General features: G+C 54.0%; 3 protein-coding genes across 4 annotated transcripts; 1 reads left to right on the forward strand and 2 right to left on the reverse strand.

The window, feature by feature from the left end:
- Window positions 1-154: 154 nt before the first annotated feature.
- TSPAN10 (tetraspanin 10) lies at window positions 155-7,109 on the forward strand. The gene is made up of 3 exons (XM_048817743.2): window positions 155-405; window positions 4,434-5,038; window positions 6,109-7,109. The coding sequence occupies exons 1-3, from the start codon at window positions 157-159 to the stop codon at window positions 6,431-6,433; spliced, it is 1,179 nt and encodes a 392-aa protein (XP_048673700.2). The 5' UTR covers window positions 155-156; the 3' UTR covers window positions 6,434-7,109.
- A 1,533-nt stretch (window positions 7,110-8,642) lies between these two features.
- PDE6G (phosphodiesterase 6G) lies at window positions 8,643-19,856 on the reverse strand. Of its 2 annotated transcripts, none has more exons than XM_048817741.2 (4): window positions 19,548-19,856; window positions 10,539-10,744; window positions 9,582-9,622; window positions 8,643-8,871 (listed from the first exon to the last, which is right to left on the reverse strand). In XM_048817741.2, the coding sequence occupies exons 2-4, from the start codon at window positions 10,682-10,684 to the stop codon at window positions 8,795-8,797; spliced, it is 264 nt and encodes an 87-aa protein (XP_048673698.1). In that variant the 5' UTR covers window positions 10,685-10,744; window positions 19,548-19,856; the 3' UTR covers window positions 8,643-8,794. The 2 variants fall into 2 exon arrangements, with proteins under 2 accessions (XP_048673698.1, XP_048673697.1); XM_048817740.2 differs by lacking the exon at window positions 19,548-19,856 and adding an exon at window positions 15,580-17,110.
- On the reverse strand, window positions 18,764-20,614 carry OXLD1 (oxidoreductase like domain containing 1). Its single transcript, XM_048817737.2, has 2 exons — window positions 20,512-20,614; window positions 18,764-19,524 (listed from the first exon to the last, which is right to left on the reverse strand). Exons 1-2 carry the CDS (start codon window positions 20,584-20,586, stop codon window positions 19,045-19,047), a joined length of 555 nt encoding a protein of 184 aa, XP_048673694.1. The 5' UTR covers window positions 20,587-20,614; the 3' UTR covers window positions 18,764-19,044.
- Window positions 20,615-20,651: the final 37 nt, after the last annotated feature.

Raw genomic sequence — 20,651 nt, forward strand, 5'->3', positions numbered from 1 at the left:
CATGGTCGCTTTGTTTCTTTTTGCAGCCATTTAACCAAATAACCTTGAAGTATGCACAGCTATATGGCAAGACAGCTTGTTAGAAGCTCAAGAACTGGTATACTCAGGGCACACAAGTCAGCATGGGCCTCTTTAATTGCAGGGGCTACTTAAGCCATGAAATGTGACTTCTCACATGATAGGAGCCTGACTGAAGTGCCTGCCCAGCCCCGAGCTCTGACTACGCCTTGCTTGTGGATCCTTCTGCCTGCTAAAGCAGGGGACGCCTGCAGCAAGATGACATCTGGACCTGGCCTGGCAAGCACAGGAGGGAAGCTCTTCATGCTTGTCGCCCCCTTTGTTGCGCGGTTTTCCTTCAGGAAGGTGAAGGTGGAAGAAGATGAGAGGAGCCCGTTGTTACCAGAGGTAAACCCTGGGTTTGGGTTACATGCTGGCTTTGTGCTTCTCTTTGGAGTATGTGGGGGTCACGCTCTGAGACTCAGCTTAACTTCAAACCCGGAACTGATTTCAGGGGTCTTAGGAGCTCCTGTAAATAAAAGACTCCAGTGTTCTTCTTGGGGGGTTGGAAGGGGAGACGAAATCCTAAGCTCTGTTCTGCGTCAGGGAGGGACACATCTGGAGCATCTCCACTGAAGTCAAGAGCCACTCCTGACTTGTGCTGATGAGCCGGATTCTTGCCCTGGCTTAAATCTCTAAGGTTACAACGTGTTCCCAAAGTCATTCACTCCCTCCCCCACTCCGCCCCCCAGTTCTGCTCTCCATCTGCTGTGTGTTTCCCTTCCTATGCTTGCCACTAACGCTAATCATGTCTGGCATCAGGCTGAGCAAACTAAAGTGGACCTAGAGGCCTTGTTTGCCATGTGGCGTCATGAGGCTGGGTTCAGATTTCTGTCTCCAGCACCTGGGCTGGAATCAGCAAGCCTACCCCCTCTTCTGGTGGCGGCAAAGGGTTCCTCCTCCCAACATCTGTCCCTCACTCAAACCCTTCCGCTAGGCTTCCCAGTGAGTTGTCATGACACAGAGGCCCATTGGTGGTTCACTACTCTGTCAGCAAGTCCTACCAGGCCTGACAAACTCGCCATACCTAACACTCTGCTGTCATGGTGCTTACCCAAACAGTGATGTAAGGTATCAAAGGCAAGCTGATGGCACGCCGGTCAATAGCATCATAGTGAATTGTCTGTACTGACACTGTACAGGGAATTGTGTATCTGTATGGAAATAATGTTTTCAAGTCTGGAACAAGGCAGAGTGGACAAACAGCTGTTCTGCCAGGCAAAGGAAGCACCATTTGCATATTAAGTCAGGTTGGGAGAGGCTGTGAAACCGACATGGCAGAGCAGACTGGAGTGTGAACGCCAGGGGCCATCCTGACCGTGGGAGCAAAGACAAGAAACATTGGGCTATATAGGGAGATGCAAAGGAACATTTTGTTCTCCATTTGCTGGGGAAACCCTTGGAGGGCGTGGAGAAATCAGAGCAGCCTGGATCCTGGTATGACTGAAAACTGGCAGCTCAGTCCAAGAAGGAATCCTGGGAAGAAGCCTCCCTGGACTGACTCAGAAAGGGAACCACTAATCAGTTTAAAGAACAGGAGGACATGTGGCACCTTAGAAACTAACAAATTCATTTGAGCATAAGCTTTCATGAGCTACAGCTCACTTCATCGGATGCATGCAGTGGAAAATACAGTGGGGAGATTTTATATACACAGAGAACATGAAACAATGGGTGTTACCATACACACTGTAACCAGAGTGATCAGGTAAGGTGAGCTATTACCAGCAGGAGAGAAAAAAGAAAAAACCCAAAAACACCTTTTGTAGTGATAATCAAGGTGGGCCATTTCCTGCAGTTGACAAGAACATATGAGGAACAGTGGGGGAGGGGGGGGAGAGAGGGGGGAATAGTTTTGCTTTGTGTAATGACACATCCACTCCCAGTCTTTATTCAAGCCTAATGTAATGGTGTCCAGTTTGCAAATTAATTCCAATTCAGCAGTCTCTCGTTGGAGTCTGTTTCTGAAGTTTTTTTGTTGAAGAATTGCAACTTTTAGGTCTGTAATCAAGTGACCAGAGAGACTGAAGTGTTCTCCAACTGGTTTTTGAATGTTATAATTCCTGACATCTGATTTGTGTCCATTTATTCTTTTACGTAAAGACTGTCCAGTTTGGCCAATGTACAAGGCAGAGGGGCATTGCTGGCACATGATGGCATATATCACATTGGTAGATGTGTAGGTGAACGAGCCTCTGATAGTGTGGCTGATGTGATTAGGCCCTATGATGGTGTCCCCTGTCTAGATATGTGGGCACGTAACTGTTCTCTTTCCACTGTCCGGGCCCGACACTCAAGTGACACGGTCACTCTCAGCTCTTTGTTCATAAACACGTATTTGCTTTCACCATAACTAGATCGCTGTGTGATGTTATTACAAAGGCCTGGATCCTTGTAGCCATCCGGCTGTGTGTACGCTGTCTCTTCAGGGACAGCGGCCTTGGTGGTCACTGTGAGTGTCCAGTGCTGGGGCTAGACACTGCAGCGAGAGGCTTCTGAGGCATTTGGGGACTGGGGTATGCCAAGGGCAGAGCTTCCAGGCAGATTGTCTGGGGGGCAAACAGGCTGGGGGGCTGACCCCCAGTTTAGCACTGAGGCAGGGGGGTAACAAGGTGACCCACCGTCCTGGCGGCCTGAGGGAGCGTCCCAGAGAAATGTGGGAGCTTGGAAGGGAAGGCCAGAAGGGAACAAAGCAGAGCACTGTATTGCTCTGTCCTATCCCTCTGGGTTTGACTGGGGAAGATAGTATCACACATGTAAGCAATGACTCACTTACGCTGGAGTAAAACCAAAAGATCACAGCAAGGCAAAGCAAAACCACTGTAGACCGTGCCACCCGCAGGCCTCTGGGGCTGTCTACGGCTTCCACTTTGGCTTTTTAAAATGGGCTTTGTATTAACAAACAGGTATAAGGCAGTAACCACCTTGTGCAGCCCCGGGAGAACAACTGCTAAAGAAACGCTGCCCTCCATCTGGTAATAGAGCAGTGACTAGAGAACAGGCTATAGGGAACAACCTCTTCTGTTAGCCCTATTGCAGCCCAGTCCTGGCCCGGACCCCGCAGAGCCAGGCACTGGGCAAACACCAGCCTCTCTTCAGAGCTCTGAAGCCTCTCTTGCCACAGCTGCTCTTTTTCAGTTCAAGCTCTTTTCCCCTGCACACCCCACAAGTTTCTGCTGCAGCTAAGGAGCCTGGCTCCTTGTTCGCTCCTGGCAGCGAGGGATCCCTGCTCCTGCTCTCCCAGCTCAAGCAACAGTGGTGAGCCCAGACAGGAGCACTCACAGCTTTGGAGAGAATGGCCAGCTTTGGACACGTTTCCTTCTGGGGAACCCTCCCCCCAAACATAAAACTTGCAGGATATTTGTCCCTGGTCCCCTCACCTTTGCTAACTACCCCATACCGGGGCAGCTGATGGCCCTGTGCAGGACGGCCAACGTCAAACGTTCAAAAATCGGCGAGTCAGGCTCACTAAAAAACAGGAGATTGGTTTTAAAGTCAGGAGAGGAAGTAAAAACAATAGCTGTGGGGTTCATTTATTGGCCTTCTGCTCTCTGAGCCTTCGGGTGCCTGGGGGGGGGGCAGGGGGGTCACACCTGGGAGTTTTCTGCACAGCCACGAGGGCTAGAAACTTACTTTTCCTTTAAGGAATGAAGGCTGGAGTCATCACGTCGCCACTTGACTCCAGGAGCTGGGGCTTTAAGGAAACAATAATTATCATGGCAAAATCCTGAGAGTTGGCAACACTGCAGGTGCGTTGCTGTGCCCTGAGACTCCTCACTCTTCCGACACACAACACAGTCGGTGTCTGAGAGCTTTGGAGCGAAGCATCAGACCCATTTCACACAGTGTCATGCACAATGGCTGCAGATTAGCCGAGAAGAGAGGCTGTTCAGGAAGCTGGATGCTGACTGAATGGGGTGCCAGTTTTGTATGAGAAGGAATTAAATAGCTGAAGATCTAGCTATTGCTCCTATGACGTCATAGCACGTTCATTCTCTCCACTGGCAAATCCAGGTACAGTTTGCAACTCTTCTGTACCCCATTCTACCACAAAGGGCTTGCCATGCTAATGGAGGCCATTTGAAATGTTCGCTTCCTTAAGCAATAGTTGTGCCGGGGAATCGAGGCTTAACCCAGTGCATTAAAATCCTGCTTAAGGCTCATAATGAGGGAGGCTGAAAAAAACAAAAAGTTTTGAGGGATGGGGAAAGCGATAAAGTTTAAGTGCAACAGAGAAAAACTTTAGCCAAGACCAAATCTTGTCCAAGCGCCCCACTGGGACAAAGCTTCCCAGAAGAGAGGACATGCTTGTGCTTTTCTGCTCCTCATTAAGCCAGGAAATGATCTGTTCTCTCTCTCTCTCTCCCACCAATCAGACCCGCAAACCGGACAAGCTGCTTTCTTCATCCAATGTCCGTGGCCCCCTGTTCTTTCCCACTGGAGACCCAGACGCTGGATTGCCTGAGAAGCACCCAGGAAAATGGGATCTTCTACTGCCCCCCGGCCACAACCTGGATTCCTGCAGCTATTGCATTAAGTACCTGACCTTCCTCTGGAACCTCTTGTTCTCTGTGCTGGGTTTGCTGATCTTGGCCTTTGGGATCTGGGGGCTCCTGGACAAGGAGTCCCTGGTAAGTGAGCGTATAGCCCACCTAGGCTCTGACCCCATGCTCTTCTTTGTCCTGGTTGGTTTGGCTGTCAGCACCATCTCTCTGGCAGGCTGCATGGGAGCGCTTTATGAAAACACCTGCCTGCTGAAGTTCTTTACTGGGGGAGTCATCACTTTTGTCATCTTGGAGATTCTAGGTGGGCTCGTACTGTATTCTCTGAGACAACAGATCAAGGGTTCCCTGCAGAACGCCATGCTGGTGGCTGTCCTAAGGTACCAGGATGACCCAGATCTGAGATTCATCATGGACGAAATTCAGATGGGCTTGCAATGCTGTGGCGTGGAGTCCTACCAGGACTGGAAAATGAACGTGTGAGTACAAAGGTTTGGGGTACAGCCACATTGTCTGGCTCACTTGGGAGGCAGTGGAAAATCTCGGCTTTGGGCAGTCCATTTATCCAGCCTAGCAAAGCACTGTGGCATTCCTAGTCCAAATTCTCTTTGCAAGCAGGAGAGCCAGCAGTGACTGGCTCAGCTCCTGGCTACAAGCTCATGCTGCAGCTGTCTGTGCAGCTTCCTAGCATGTCAGGCTGAGTGCTCGCAAGGGGCGTGGTACAGCCATATGCCTTCAGCCTCGCTTATGCTGCATCTTGTGGAGGCTCCTTGCAAAGCTCATAGAAACTTACCAGCCAAGGCACAATCTGTGCCCCCTCCTTTCTGTATTGTGATCTGACTTGCTGAGTGCGAGTATAGATCTCCACAAGGTATTTGTAAAGCACTTGTAGGCCTGGCCTCCATAGGGCGGCTCTCCGTGTGGACTGAGAGCTGGGGGGTGGATAGACACTGTCAGAGCTGTTGTTCTCACACGAGGAGTGAGCTGATGAGATTGGGCTATGGGAAGATGCTGGTCTACAGTGCTGGAGCCCCAAACTTCTCCACTTTCTCCTGCAAGGGAGGCTCTTTGCTTTGCTTTTTCTTCTTACAACAACCTGATGAAACTCCAGGGCAGGGCAGGGCAGGGAATCCCCGGTGCAAGCTCAAGGCTCTGGGCCTGCCCTCTATTGCTTGGCTGGCTGGTGCGTTTGTGTATGGTGGGGAGCCTTTATCTCCTGGTGGGGTGTGGGAGTGGGGGTGGGCTGAGGAAACCATTAAACCAACCTGAGACAGGTGCTGGCAGGTAACGTTCCCGTTCAGGTTCCAACCACCAGCCCCAGACCTGTGCTCCGATTCGAGCCTAGTGCAGCATGGCCCACTCAGCAGAGGGGTCTCAGACTAGAACCACTGCAGCCTTTCCTGGCCATGGGAGATGGACCCCAAAGCTGCAGCTCAGGATTCTCTGCTCGTAGTGAGCAATGCCAGTTCCTGCAGTGGTGAGCACACAAGCACTTGGGTCCTCGAGTCACCCCCAGAGAGACTGACGGATTCTCCTTGTTCACCCGCAGGTATTTTAACTGCAGCTCCCCAGGTGTGCAAGCCTGCGGCGTTCCCGCTTCCTGCTGTCTGAATCCCCTGGAGAATGGCACCATCACAAACTCCCAGTGTGGCTTCGGAGCCCTCGGCATGGAGGAGGTTGCAGCTCAAAGTATCATCTCCCTCGGCGGCTGCGTGCCCCAGCTGAGTCGGTGGCTTCACGGCCATGGGGGGGTGCTGAGCGCCTACTTTGTGTTTCTGATCCTGGTTGAAGTTGGAGGCTTATTATTGGCAACCAAGTTACTGGCAGACCTGGCATTTGTCGGAGCGCTAGGGCAGCAGCCCAGGGCTTGGTGACTCACCGCATGTGGCTGGAGGTCAGGGTTGGATCCTGGGGCGGAGCCTCGGGCCCAGAACCGCTCTCCAGCATGGCAAGATGGACGGTCTGGGCCCACTGCTGAGCTCAGGTTCTCCGAGGCCTCGCTGCGTGGGAAAGGTTGTTTAGTATAAGCTCCTGTGTGAACCGAAGCCTGGCTGGTTGTCTCGGTGTAACCCCCTTGGTGGACACACGGATTGCAGTGTGAAACGGCACCATCATTCCAGCTTGTGTCGCGTGAAAAGGGGGTGGACCTAAGCCAAGAAAAGCCCCTCGTGCACTGGCAGAAGGGCCGCTGTGGGGAGAGGGGTTTAGTTCTGGGACTAGTCTGGCAGAGGCAGGGAACTCCACTGGCCCCACTGAGCCTGCTTCAGCGGCTCCCTGGGCTGCAGGAGGTGGGAGCGGAGCCCTCCGTGCCTGGCTGGAGCAGCAGGGTGTGCGCAGGAGAAAAAGCCCAGCGGCACCACCCCTGCCTCCGACCGCTGCTAGGAGACCCTCTCTCAGCGGCTCTGACCTCAGTCACGGAGGGGGAACTCCAGGCGAGTGCAAGGCTTCCTATGCCACCCCGTCTCCAGCCCTGGGTGCAAATGCTGCTGCTGCCTCCCATCTCCTGCTTGCTGGGGGGAGGCCTTACGCCTGCCCAGCTGGGGCTGGAAAGCTTTGTAGTTACCTGGCAAATAAATGTCTGCCTGTACCGTGGCTGTAGCTGTGCGTGGCTATGGAGGAGGGGAGTGACTGGGAAGGGCCGCCCCTGGCAGGGAGATACCACGCAGGGCAGACAGGGCGAGTGAGCCCACGAGGAGCGACAATCGCCAAGTCCCACGGCTCCGCTTTTAGAAACCGCGGCCTTGCCGGTCTAGGCCGGACGTGCCCAGCGGTGGCCATCTCGCTTCCCCTTAAGACCACTCCTGGCTGTGGGAAGTGAATGGCCAGTTTGCCCCACCCTCACCAGGGGTCGGGGGGTTAAAGGCCCAATCCAACAGCTCCCTCCGCTGACTGCGCCGGGCCTCAGCCAGGCCTTGCAATGAGATGCAGCCTGCAGAATAGAGCTTTGGTCCTGCTTGTCTGTGCAGGGATGACCCTTGAATGCCCAGTGTGCTGGCTGGCTGGCTGCCCCGGCCCTGCCACACCCTCCCCTTCCAGCACAGCTGACTCAGAGGCTCCCAGGTTCCCAGTTCCTTCCCCTCCCGCTCCCAAGGGCAATCTCCAGGTGACTAATGTTTGCCCAGCACTTGGAGGATGTGGAGTGCTCAATTAGGGCTTTGTGCTGAGTGGAAAACTGCCCCAGCTGCTCCCTCTGCCTCGCCTCTTGGATCAGCTGTATCAGTTATCTGTGAGCTCCCAGCTTCCAGAGCCCCTTCCACAAGCAGCTCCTCTCAAATCAATAGACTTCTGTGCACACCACGAAATGCCTTGAACCTTGGCCCCCTCTCTGGTCACCCAAGCAGCCAGGGTTTATGCTACCTCTGTGGAGCCCACCCCCTGCTCCTTACCAGCAGCCTGCAAGCAGGAAGTTCTTTGCTCCTCCCCATAGGTGGCTGCATTTCCCAAGGGCTGCCTGCTTCTTGCCTGAGAAGCATGTTTTGAGACAAGGGGCAGGGGAAGTTTTAAGGAGGAGAGCTGCCTGGCCTTGCGGGGGGATGTCTGTCTGTCTAAAAGCATTTTCACTGGAAAAGGAGGAGGGGTGGGGGGGGTGATGCCTGGGTTTTGGCAAGTGCCAGTCATTAGCCCTGTATAATCCACCCTCTGCAGTTTATATAATGTAAAGCTACCCTGGCTCCTGCCTCCTGCAGAGAGAACCTGCCCAGCCCTAGGCATCTCGGGGCATAGACAGCTGTGAAGAACATCACATAGACAAGGCCGCTAATACACAACAGAGGGAGGATCATTCTACACCTCACACTGCGGACTCAGCACCCCACATTCCCTCCTGTTTATTTCCAAGGCTGCAGCACCAGTGAAAATTCCAGGGCTTTCAAACAATTAGCACTCATGTTAAATGCCAAATCCCACCGGCCTGGCTCTGGCTTAACTCCCAGCAGGCTGGGCAAGCTGAGAAGTGAAAGAGATTGGTGGTACACAGCATGTCTTGGGAAAACCCTGTGTTAAGCAACATGTCCAAGTGGAGTGGGAGACTCTAGGGTGGAGTAGAGCTGGCTCGGAAAGCACAGAAGCCAGGTAAGACTCAGGACAGATTCAACTAAGCATGTTTATTTTAAAGAGCTTTTTCAGGCTGGTCTCGTCACGAGCTGCAAAAGCAGCTGCATCACCCTCTGTATAAATAGTGACACCTCCGTGGGCTGCCAGGAGACACATGCCTCAATTCTGAGCTCAGGGGCTGGCTAGATGATGCCGTACTGCGCCAGCTCATGGAGTTCCAGGTGACTGAAAGCTTCCCAGGGGCAAATCACGGTGATGTCTGAAAGGGGAAAACCAGAGAGGCAGGGGTCAGCGTGAGCCAGGATCTGGCGGCTGTCTGGGAAAAGCACTCTCCCCAGCACAGCTGCTTGGCACATTGTACCTGCTGTGGGCGCCCCTAGTCCCTGTTCAAATGGGGCTTATTCCACAGCAGCGCGACCTGCCTTTTCAGTGGAGATCGGTGCCATGGGGCTGGGGGCTGTTTACCCACGGCAGAGCTCTCCCCGTGGCACTCCGCCTTTGCCACCCAGCTGTTCTGGAAGTTCATTCCATGGGGAAGGGGGCCTGCCAAAGGGGGAAGGATGGGGCGGCAGAGGGAAGTAAGGCACAAGTTCAAGTCCTGCTTTAGGCCATATTTGAACTTGACCCATGTATGTGACACCTGGTTCCATTTATCCAGAAGCAAACCCAGCCAGGACATGGCTGGCAGCCACTTCTCAGGAGGGTACCAATGGGGGTGGGGAGCTGCAGGTCAGGGCTGAGCTGTGGGTGGTGAGTCCAGCACAAGCCAAGCTGGGAGTGGTGGAAATGCAGAGTTGGGTAGATATCTGCACAGCTGTGGGCCTTCCCCCCAGGACTGAGGTGCCTCTGCCGTGCGGGGTGGGGGCGCCCTGGCCCAGGGCTGGCTACAGCTGGTGACGTTAATCTCTCCCTTTCATGTGCAACACATTCCCTATTTCCAAACCAGTCAAGCACCAGCTGCTCGGTTACCTGTTCCCAGCCCCTCCATGCCAGGGATGTCATCACCGAACCTGCAAGGAGAGACACCATTACATCACTCTCCCCGCCCTGGGCTCAGCCTGGAGCATCCCTGACCACCCCCAGCGATCTGTGACCCCCAGCTCTGCGTGGAGGGGTGTGAGACGAGGGGCTGGACAAAGGGAGCATCTCCAGCACATACCCCTCGCTGGCCAGAAACCCAGCCTTGAAAGAGCCCCTTGTTTGAGTCCCCAGCGCCGTAGGGCAGTGGGGTGGCTGCGGCTCTTTGCACCCCAGGGGAGAATGGAGCTCTTGACAGCTCACTCCGGGTGTGGAGCCTTTGCAGAGGACCTTACGCTCACGCCCTGTCTGCTCTGCAGAATCCCGCTGCTGCGGTGTCCTGCGTGAACTGCTGAGCCCCAGGCTGGCTGTATCTTCCTGGCCATGGCCAGTGAACGGGCAAGAGGGGCGAGAAGACGTTCACGACTCTGGTTCTCATTTAGCTGCTGTTCGGGGCACTCCTTTGTCTTTGTAAAGCCCCCACCAAGGTCTCCCTGGGCGGGTGCCAGCTGCTCTCTGAAGGGCTAACCTAGCCAGGCTCCCCTCCTGTTGCATTGTTGGACTGTCCTGCCACCCTGACCTGCTCGAGTCCCCTCTAGCCTCACATGGGTTGCCCTAAATTCCACTGTTCGGGGGAAGAGTGGATGGGGGCGGGGCTCTGCTGTGACAATGCCCCGCACCTGAGCTCTCTGAGGATTAAATGCTCAGGGGTTCCAGCTGTTCCTCATGGGGGGCAGAGCCCAGGCCCAGAGGTTAGTCCTGGCCAGAAGGGGCTGGCAGCGCACAGAGCCCCTGGGTTAGGCAAGTCAGTGCTGGCATATGCAGGGGACCATGCCCTGGCTGCTCACTGGTACTGGGGGGGGGGAGACCAGACTCTGAGTGAGCAACCCTCCCATCCTATGTGCTCACCCTTGGGTCCCCTTCTTGGGTGGCTTGCTCTTGAACTGCCTGGTTTGCCTCTGCTTGAATTTGGGGGGCCCTTTCCTGGGGGTGGCTGGCCCTCCAGTCACCCCGGTGGCTGACTTGATCTCCAGCTTGGGGGGCTCCAGGCTCATGGCTGCAGTGGGGTGTCAGCTGCTGGTGCAGTCCCCCTGGCTCCAGGTCCCGGCTTCTCCCTGCAGGTCACAGGTTTGGAGGCAGAAAGAAGGAAAGACAATTGGCCATGTGAAGGGAGCAAGGAGATGGCGGCCCACACGGTGCCCGCTGAGATAGGCCACCAATGCAAACGTCCCATGGCGTTCCTGGGTGGGCTAGCAGCAGCTGGAAGGGGATCTAGATGCACAAGTCTCTATGCCTGACCCAGCCCTCTTAGCCAAGTGTGTAGCAGCGGGCTCCTCAACCCAGCTGCCGCTAGAGGGGGGACACAGCGGCACCCTACGGGTGTGGGTCACCCAAGGCTGCTCGCTCCTGGGAGCAGAGAATGTGGGTGCAATGTGGGTGGTGCATGGGACCACAGCTCCCTCTAGTGGCTGACTCACTAACTGACGGCCTGTTACCGCTGTAGCTTGTGGGGCAGGGGGATGTGCTTTCTGGTGCTCAGCAGCCACAGTTCAGTCCCCACCCATGACGGAGATTTTCAGTGCCCGCAAGGGGCTGTAGCTACCCAGGTCCTGGGAATGAATGGGAGCTGGGTGGCCAACCCCCAGTCAGCTCTGGTCAGGGGGCTGGTGCATACAAGAGGCCAAGGACAGTGCTGGCTAGCTGGGGAGTGGGAATGCAAACCCCTCCCATGCCCTTTAAATGAAAGTTTTAGCCACTCACCAGCCCAGAGTGGGCCAGGGCTCCGTTCCATGGCTCAGTGACCCATTTGCCAGGCCCCCCGCCCCTGCTGCAGAAGAAAAGCTCCTGCAACCTTGGAATTAGCTCAGCTCAGACAGCTCTAAGCTCATTATTGCAAGGACAATGACGGCACTAGGGAACATGGGACAAACCGGGGGCTTTAGTGTCTATTTCTTTAGACAACAAATCCCTGAAGTTACAACTATTTGCTCCTTCTCCCCCGGCCCCCAACGTCCCGACTCCCATGCCAAGCCTGTCGGGAACCTGGGGGCAGAGAGGGCTGAATGAGTCTGGGCGGCTCTTTGCTGGGTGCTGTTATTGCTTCTGACACTGGGTGCTGGGAGCAGCTGGTGTCCTAGCAAAGGGAAGATCTGAGCATGCAAGGTCAGCTGGCTGCTGGGACCAGCACTGTGCAGAGGTCTCTTCCTGCCCGTTAGTGCTCAGAAAGCCCTGGGGCCCCACGCTTAGCTGTGTACATGGTGGATAATGTACCACAGCTTGTTAACAAGGATGGGAGCAGCACCTGTGTGGGACTGAAATGTCCCTGCTGGCTTGTTTTAAACTGTGTGTTTGCAAGGACAAAACAGGTCCTTTCTCCCTGGGACTGCGGGCCCTGATCCAGCACATTTATCAGTATGGACTGCTGCAAGCACGGGCGTTATTGGGCCCCAATTGAGCTAAAAGTCATATATATTTAAAAAGACAAAGATCCAGGTCTACAGCTAATGCGTCGCAAGATTAGCATTTGAAATGAGCTCTCAGAGACCATTCGTTGTGGATGCTGCTGTTGGCATGTCCGTTCTCTTGGGCAGTGAAAATAGACTAGTCGAGAGACAGTTTGATCATGTAATGAAAGACTGTCCCCCGCTGCATACCCACCAAGGGCAGAATTAAGGTTACATAGGCAAGCTTAATTCTGGCATTTTCTAACTTTTGAGGGCAAGGATGGAGCTGTTAGGAGATAAATATAAAGGGACATGATAAAAGAATACAACATAATGACAATAATGAAAATACAGGTAGGTGGCTTCAATGTATCCTTCTGAGCACAAGAAGAAGCCACTCAATCAGCAAAAAGCAGCAGATTTAAAACCAATCTGAGGAAATAGTTTACACGGGGCCCAGTTCTTCCACAGAACTCATTGCCACAAGACGCCATTGAGGCCACAAGCTCAGCTGGACTCACAAAAGACTGAATGGGGTAATGAAAACATCCAGGAGTTAAAAACAATCCCCCACCCCCAAGGTTTGGAAGGGCCCTAACCCTTCATGTTTCAGGGCATGAACTGACCTTTGAAAGGAATAGGTGGTGGAAGTGTTATTCTATAATTGTCTGGGGGTAGGGGGAGCTTCTGAAAAAGCTGGGGCTGGCCACTGGGGTAGTTGGATCTCTGCTCTCGTCCAGCCTGCCAATTTGCGGGTTACTGCACTCCGGTCGCCCACCTTAATGCTGCTCTTTTACTAGTCGCTGTGCGGGACCCAGTGATTGCACTATTAGTTCCTGTGAAACATGAGACCGGTATAACGGGGGGGAGTGCAGCACCCCATGACTTCTCCTCCGGCCCGATCGTACCTGGGAACCCAAACTCGCCTCCATGTTGCCAGCTCTCATGGTTTGATCACAAGTCTCAGAGCTGGTGTTTTTCTTCAAGCCCCAGTCCCCCTGCATCATGTCATTACACAGGAATTTCAGCGTAGTAATTTTCGAGCCCTCAGGGTGGCATACGAAACACAAACCCTAGAGGCTCAAAGACCAGAGAAGGAATAAAAAAAACCCTCCCCCATTTATTATTTTTTAAATCATGATTTTTTAAGCCAATCTTGTATTTTTTTGGGAGGGCAGGGCGCTGACTCATGGTTTCTTGAATGCTCGGGGTGGGTAAATTACTATCATTCCATTGTGTCTAATGGAGGGGCTTCTGCAGCAGTGTCATCCTTCTGTCCCCAAGAAACGTCTCAGTTCTGGGACGCGTTCCAGCGTGAAACAAGCCAAGTATTGACAGTTACAGTCACTCCCAAGTAAAACCACAGGCAATTTAGCAAGGCAGATATAATTTGTGAAAGGAGAGATGAGTTTCTAAAGGCCAGATAGAATACAGAATCGTAGAATATCAGGGTTGGAAGGGACCTCAGGAGGTCATCTAGTCCAACCCCCTGCTCAAAGCAGGGCCAATCCCCAATTTTTGCCCCAGATCCCAAAATGGCCCCCTCAATGATTGAACTCACAACCCTGGGTTTAGCAGGCCAATGCTCAAACCACTGAGCTATCCCTCCCCCCAGTGCTGGTCTCCCAAAGCCCGTGGGCTAGTATGCTATCCCGCAAGCAGCCCTCCCAGGTTACTCAATAGCTGACTAGTCCCTGGGCATTGAGAGGCTGGATTCTAGCCCCTAGTGTTTATTTCTCGTGGATAAATGATCCAAGTTACGAGGTGCCTCCAATGAAGCTTGGGTCTTCAACAGTGAGTGCTGTTTCCAGCCCCTTTACATCCATGAAGCCTGTGAGGGATTTCAGCAACCCCCTGACCAAGCCACCTGTGCAGTTACTATCTGTTCACAAACGCCGCCCCTTCCAAAGACTGTCCTCCTGGCTTCCCCAGCTGCGGGGCATCTCATTCCCCTCGCTCTGTGTTCTGTGATCAGTGGCATTCCCTTCCGTTACCAACACCTCTCACGTGGGGGGGTCTGGTCTACCAGGCTGGAAAGGGACCCGGGGCTGCGAGTCAGGAGACTTGGATTCTAGCCTTGCCTTTGCCATATCCTGGTTACATCACTTCACTGTGCTCTTCACCCCACTGGCTGGCTGGCGTATTCAGACTAAGCCGTGTGTGTGCTGAGTAGCCCCTAGCACACCGGGGCTCTGATCTGGCCGGGGGCCGCTAGGTGCTATTTCAGTGCAAATAATAAAGTTAAGCACAGGTGGAATCTATTAAGCAGTGTCCCGGGCAACAGTGCAACATGTGCCTGTTTGCAGGATGGGGCCAGGGTCAGCAGCTGTTGCGGTTCCCCTCTCTAACAAGGCCAGTTTAACTACTGGCTCAGAAACATTTGGGGACTGATTCACAGCCACTGAAGGCAGTGGGAGTCTTCCCATCAGCTCAGGGGCTTTGGAGCAGGCCCTCAGCACCTAAATCCACAGCAAGCCAGAGGAAAAAAAACTCTGCAAACAACTGGACAAGTTTGTGTATCCTTCCTCCTCTGCAAATCCCCAGAGCAGCGCTAATCCGAGCAGGGCTGTTCTCCTGGGTGGCAGGGCAAGATATCAATATTTCTGCAGATACTAGCCATGGGCTAGCAGGCCTGATGGGGCTGACAACAGCCGCAAGTGGGCGGGAGGAGTCCCCCTCCGTTCCTTAGAGGGGAAACGACTTGCTCCGTAACAAATGATTGCAAGGAGAAGGGGAACGGATCGACACTTGGGGCTCCCCCGGCAAGAGCAGCCAGTCAACACTCTCCCATTCAAAACATTTTTCAACAAAAACCAGCCTTTTTGCAAAAGGAACATTTCCCTTCTCTCTGAAATTTTCTAGGACCTGCCCCCCCCGCAGCCCCGTTTTCAGGGGTTTTTCCTTCCCCAGGATCCACCCACCCCACTTCCCAGTTTGCAACTGGAAAAGGGGAAAGAGCAAAAAACCAAAACATTTCAGTTAAAAAGAATCCCAGAAAATTAATGTTTTAAACATTTTCTCTGAAAAAACACCCATCGTGACCAACTCCGATCCTGAGCCTTTGTCTGACCCTCGGAAACAGACCGAGCTGCCCAGAGGTTTGCTAGGGACACTTGGCTGCTCCTTCAGCAGGCTGGAAGTACAACGACAGCTTAGAGCACCCTAGCGATTTTGGTTCTTCGGCGCCTGTCCAGACTAGCTACCTTGGACCATTTCACGCCAACAGCCTGATCAGGTTCGAGTCCATCCCGCACTGGCGAACGGCACCACGGCCTAGAATAACGACTCCCTTCACCTCTCCAAACTCCTCGGATCACTTGGCATCCACAGTGGAGGGACCGACTAGATTTTAAAGACCAAGGAAAGGAACCACAGTCTCACGCAGGGTGGCAGAAGTAGACAGGCAGGGACATAAGCAAGATGGAGACTGGAGCACAATGACGCCTTACGTACGAAGCCGAGGAACAGCGGCACTTGGTGTATTCAAAGCAGAGGGGATTACTTACCCCACTGCAGATGTTTCACAGGGCCAGCTGCACTGGGCTGGTGCTAGCCCCAGCCAGCTGTGACTGTCAGCGATGGGTCCGTGTCCTATAGACGACACTCTGGATGGTTCTTGCGGGCCGGTGGGTTTATTCTGCTCCTGGATAATAGGATTATGACCCTTCCTTTAAAATGGGTAAGCTGATTTAATTTCTAATGGTATGTACATCGTTTGGGGTGGGTGAGAGGAGCATGTGGGTGAGAGAGAGGGGCGTTGGGGTAATGCTATTGTAACACGTTGTCCGTTCCCGCCCATTTGATTGTGTATTTTATTGTTCCACAGGGGCATTTGCTCGACTCTCTGGCTCTGTGCAATATTTCAGTGTGCAGTGCTGTGTCTGGGGCAGAATAATTCTTAGCAAATAATTTATCGGATGGATTTTGCCTCCTCTTCAGTCTAGAAGCTTGTTGTTGGGAGATCCCTGGCTGGCAATCAACGACCCAGGAGTTCCCGTGAGCAGACTTCAGCCTGCAGCTTGACCGTCACAAATATTTCAGACAGCGGAGCTAGTCTGAGCGCAGGATCCTTGACTGACCCTGTCAGAACCTGCTGTCCCAGCTGTCAATTTAAAACGTGCTTTGCACAAATCTGCAATACTGGGGACCAATGGGCCGATTCTCAGAACCCTTCTGCCATCAACCACATTTGCTAGAAGACCATGCAAAGCGCCTGCAATGGGGCTCAAAAAGTGGGCCCAGATCTTTGCAGTGTTCACCAAGCTCTGCCTATGGGCACATGACATTTCCCTTTCCGACTTATGTGTATTGCCATATGGTTAGAGGGCTCACCCCTGGATCCCGGCCCACTGCGCTAGGTGCTGCATGCACATGTATTCAGACAGCCCAAAGAGCACACAAGCTCAGCAAAGACATTAATTAATAGCAGATAAAGTGCAATTAGCGTGACACCAAAAAGACCAGGAGACGAAGTCCCTGCCCCGAGCTTCTTACAAGACAGAAAACCCCATGATAACAAGGGATGGGCCCCAGATTCAGTTCATATGGATCCCAAGCTACTGTCCGATCTTGAAAACCAGTGAGGTCACCAAGGGCCTGGGACTCTGGGATGCTACCCCATACGACAGCATCCTCCTGGCCGAGGCTAGCAATGTTGTAAGGCCCCCTCCTGGGCAGATGAAGTCAATGGAAGCCGCAGGGCCCTGAGCCACCTGGAAAAAAAAATCTGACTACTCACTTAGCAACCAAGCATGGATTCAGGTGCCTCCCTTTGCAAATGCTGGCCGCAGGCACTAATGCAAAGGCCGGTCGTCACTGCTGGGTGATTTGCTGTTTGGTATTCTTAGGAACCTAGGAATTGCCAGGGTGGAGCAGAAGAAAGGGGGGAGGGATAGCTCAGTGGTTTGAGCATTGGCCTGCTAAACCCAGGGTTGTGAGTTCAATCCTTGAGGGGGCAATATAGGGAAGTGGGGCAAAAATTGGGTATTGGTCCTGCTTTGAGCAGGGGGTTAGACTAGATGACCTCCTGAGGTCCCTTTCAACCCTGATATTCTTAAAAAAAAAAAAAAAAAAAAAAAAAAGGGTCCACCAAGTTCATTCCCAGGTGCTCGACCGCGGCCACTGCTAGCTGCTGGCTCCATAGTGGGCATGTTATTCCTTATCTGTCCACTGGGGAAGTTTCTTTCTATCCCCTAGTAGTGAAGCATGAAAGTGGATATCCCTTCCCTGTTTTAATCCTATCACTGTAGGTGTTCCCCATTCTCCATAGGACTGTCTAATCCTTTTCTGACCACTGCTAAGGTGTTGGCCTCTGTGACAGGGAGTCCTATGGGTCAACTGACTATCAAGCATTAAAAAAGTACTTCTGATCACTGCTCAATTTCTTGGAAAAGCAACTCCTTGGTCTTTGCCCAGGTTTCCTGTGGAAGCACCAGTTTGTCTGCTGGATGAGTATCATTCCAAAGCTAATCCCCTTGCACTAAAGCAATTATAAAAAGGCATAATCTCAGGACACTTTAATTGAACTTCAGGCCCTTCCACTAATTACAATTAGTTAGGCTTCAGCAAATAGGATTATGCGAATCCAGGAACGTTTTAAGGACACCAGCTGAACTGGTTACTTGTCTGATAAAGACAAGGACTCCTGTTAATTATTGAGTCCATCTTGAGTTTTATTAGCGCACACTGCTAAACAGCTAGCAGGTCTTAGTGGCACCCGCTTCGTTAGCCAGATTCCGCAGCTGGGGGGAGGGCTGAGTTTCTGTCAAGATTTCATTAAAAACCTCAAACTCTGCAGCCAAGCAGAGCAAGGGCACTGCTCTGGCGGGCTAAGTTTTAGGGCGGCTGGTGCTTTGTGACCCAGACCCCTTAGCAAATGGGAGGAAAATGCTGTCATTTAGCACAAAGAACGTGGGACAGATTCCACCACAGCCTCTATACACCTCTCCAGGGTGCACATGGAGGGGGAGGAGGGAGATCTGTGGTGCCCGGTGCGGCAGGAAATTCCACAGGTGCAAAGCCTTGAATCACCCCAAGCAGTTCTGACTCAGCCGCCTTGCCAGGTGGGGCACAGGAGGTGGGGCTGGATGTATGCGAGGGGAGCCTCTGCAGCACATGCCACTACGGAGCTTCTGTGCTGTGCCAGATGGCACGGCAGCCGCTAGGCAGCTCTTGGAAGGTGCTGCAAATTAGAGCTGCCCTGCAGCTGCTCTTATTTATGCCTGCGCCATTTTGACCATCACAGCAGCCCGGAGGCACAAATGTGGCCCTCCCAGGGAATACTACTGTCACTTGGCGGTTATGCACTAGGCTCTTCAATTCCAGCCACCAAGCAGCTGGGTGAGGAAGCAGTGCATATTGAGAGGGGAACCCAGCTGGCCATGCATCAGGGGAGAGAGAGGAACATTTATCTAGACTACAGCAGGGGTTTTAAAAAGGGCTAAGGGACAAACTCCCAGAGAATGGGGGATTTGGGTGTTGAATTCGTCGTCCCCTTTGGGATTCCCAGCCTAGATGTTAAACAAATATTTTTAAAGCAGCGTACTTCACGTTTTGTCTCACGCTTAACTCAGTAGTTAAGCGTGAGACAAAACGTGAAGTAGCAACAGCTAGGAGCCCAGGTCCCGGGCCAGGGTCCCGTCACAGTAGGTGTTGAACAAGCCCAGAACACAAAGGCAGGCCTAGAAGAGGTTCACATTTTTAAGCACACGGGTATGAATTTATTCTCACTCAATTTCTGCCAAGTACTGTAACTCATGCCAACAAATAATGGCAATCCTTTACCAACTAGTGGTCAAGCTGGGTTCTCGAGCCCAGGAACCAAGCTTCAAAGGAGATGGACAAATTATGTTAAATAAGGAGCCTTTTCGGAGAAGGGACAATAAATAAATATGGGCACTTTCTCTCTGGAGTTTGTAGCGCCATGGGAATAGAGGAGCCATGGCAGGGGCCAACAGCTTAAACTGTGCGCATCAGTCTTTCTTCATACGGAATCTGATTTCCATCTTTAAAATCATTTTAATGTTCTCATCTTCTATGTGCTTTTCCACAGCGGCTAAGGCCTGTTCTCCCCCATCCTGGTAGTGTTTCAGCAGCTCCTCTGCATATGCAATCCAAACGCAGTTGTGGCAGCCACTCATACAGCAGTTAGTGGGGGGAAGGAGCGTTGGGGGCTTGGAAAAGGGGGGCTCTGTGTCTTTCAAAGGCTCGGAGAGCCCTGCAGCGCAGGGCTCTCCGTCGCTCTGCTGGGGATCAGTCTGAGAGCCATCTCCTCGGGTCTCTGAATGGCTTTGATGGTGGCTAAAATCTGCTTTTGACAGGTCCACGGAAAGTCTCCGAACGCTGCAGAAGTAGCTTTTCAGGTGGTCTCTGCGAGGTAGCCTGTCCCAGAGAGGACACCCACATCTCTGCAGTCTCCAGCGCTCGGTGCACCTGAAGAGTTGTAGATTTACCTGGCAATTAATAACAAACTTACAAGAGAGGTCGAACTGTCACACGCTGAGGACTCCGCACAGCCGGGTCTGGTCTATCGTTCTGATGGCCATCTGCGCCGATGGGACTATCCACACGGCCCCTGGGGTGGGCCCAGCAGCTCGCCCAGCACCGGGCAAGGCTCGCAGCCCCTCTCACAGCGCCCCGGCCGCAGGAGCAGCTCGGTGCGGGGAGGAAGGCAAGAGTCGGCCCACCAAGTGCCCTTGATAATCCCGTACTGGGGATGGAGGAGATGGGTCCAAAGACAGACAGGAGATCCCTCCGCCTCCAAACAGCCTCCTTCCCCTCCGCCACATACAGCCCTCCTGCTCCAACTTTCCTCCCCCACACAGCCTCCTTCCCCTCCCCCATCCAGCCCCCCCGGTCCCCTCCCCCATACAACCCCCCCACTCCAACCCCAGCGCTCCTGCTCCCATGCCAGCTCCCCTCCCCCATACAGGCTCCCCTCAGTCCAGCCCCCCCCTGCTCCCATGCCAGCCCCCCCCGGTCCCCTCCCCCATCCAGCCCCCCTCACTCCAGCCCCCCCCGCTCCCATGCCAGCTCCCCTCCCCCATCCAGCCCCCCTCACTCCAGCCCCCCCCCGCTCCCATGCCAGCTGCCCTCCCCCATCCAGCCGCCCCCTCCCCCATCCAGCCCCCCTCACTCCAGCCCCCCCCCCGCTCCCATGCCAGCTCCCCCGGTCCCCTCCCCCATCCACCCCCCCTCACTCCAGCCCCCCCCGCTCCCATGCCAGCTGCCCTCCCCCATCCAGCCCCCCCCGCTCCCATGCCAGCTGCCCTCCCCCATCCAGGCCCCCCCAGTCCAGCCCCGCTCCCATGCCAGCCCCCCCGGTCCCCTCCCCCATCCAGCCCCCCTCACTCCAGCCCCCCCCGCTCCCATGCCAGCTCCCCTCCCCCATCCAGCCCCCCCGCAACTCTGCTGCCTCCCAAACAGCCCCCGGTGCTCACCTGGGGACGGGCCCCCGCCGCGCGGCTCCCCCCCGCCAGGCCCCGGCCGCACCGGGCCGCCCCCTGCAGTAACATCCCGACCGCGGCGCCCCGACAACCCGCCTCGTCTCCGCACGAGCGACAGCTTCTTCAGCCAATAG

This window comes from Caretta caretta, chromosome 14 (genome assembly GCF_965140235.1).
Source record: "Caretta caretta isolate rCarCar2 chromosome 14, rCarCar1.hap1, whole genome shotgun sequence".
NCBI classification, from domain to species: Eukaryota; Metazoa; Chordata; order Testudines; family Cheloniidae; genus Caretta; species Caretta caretta.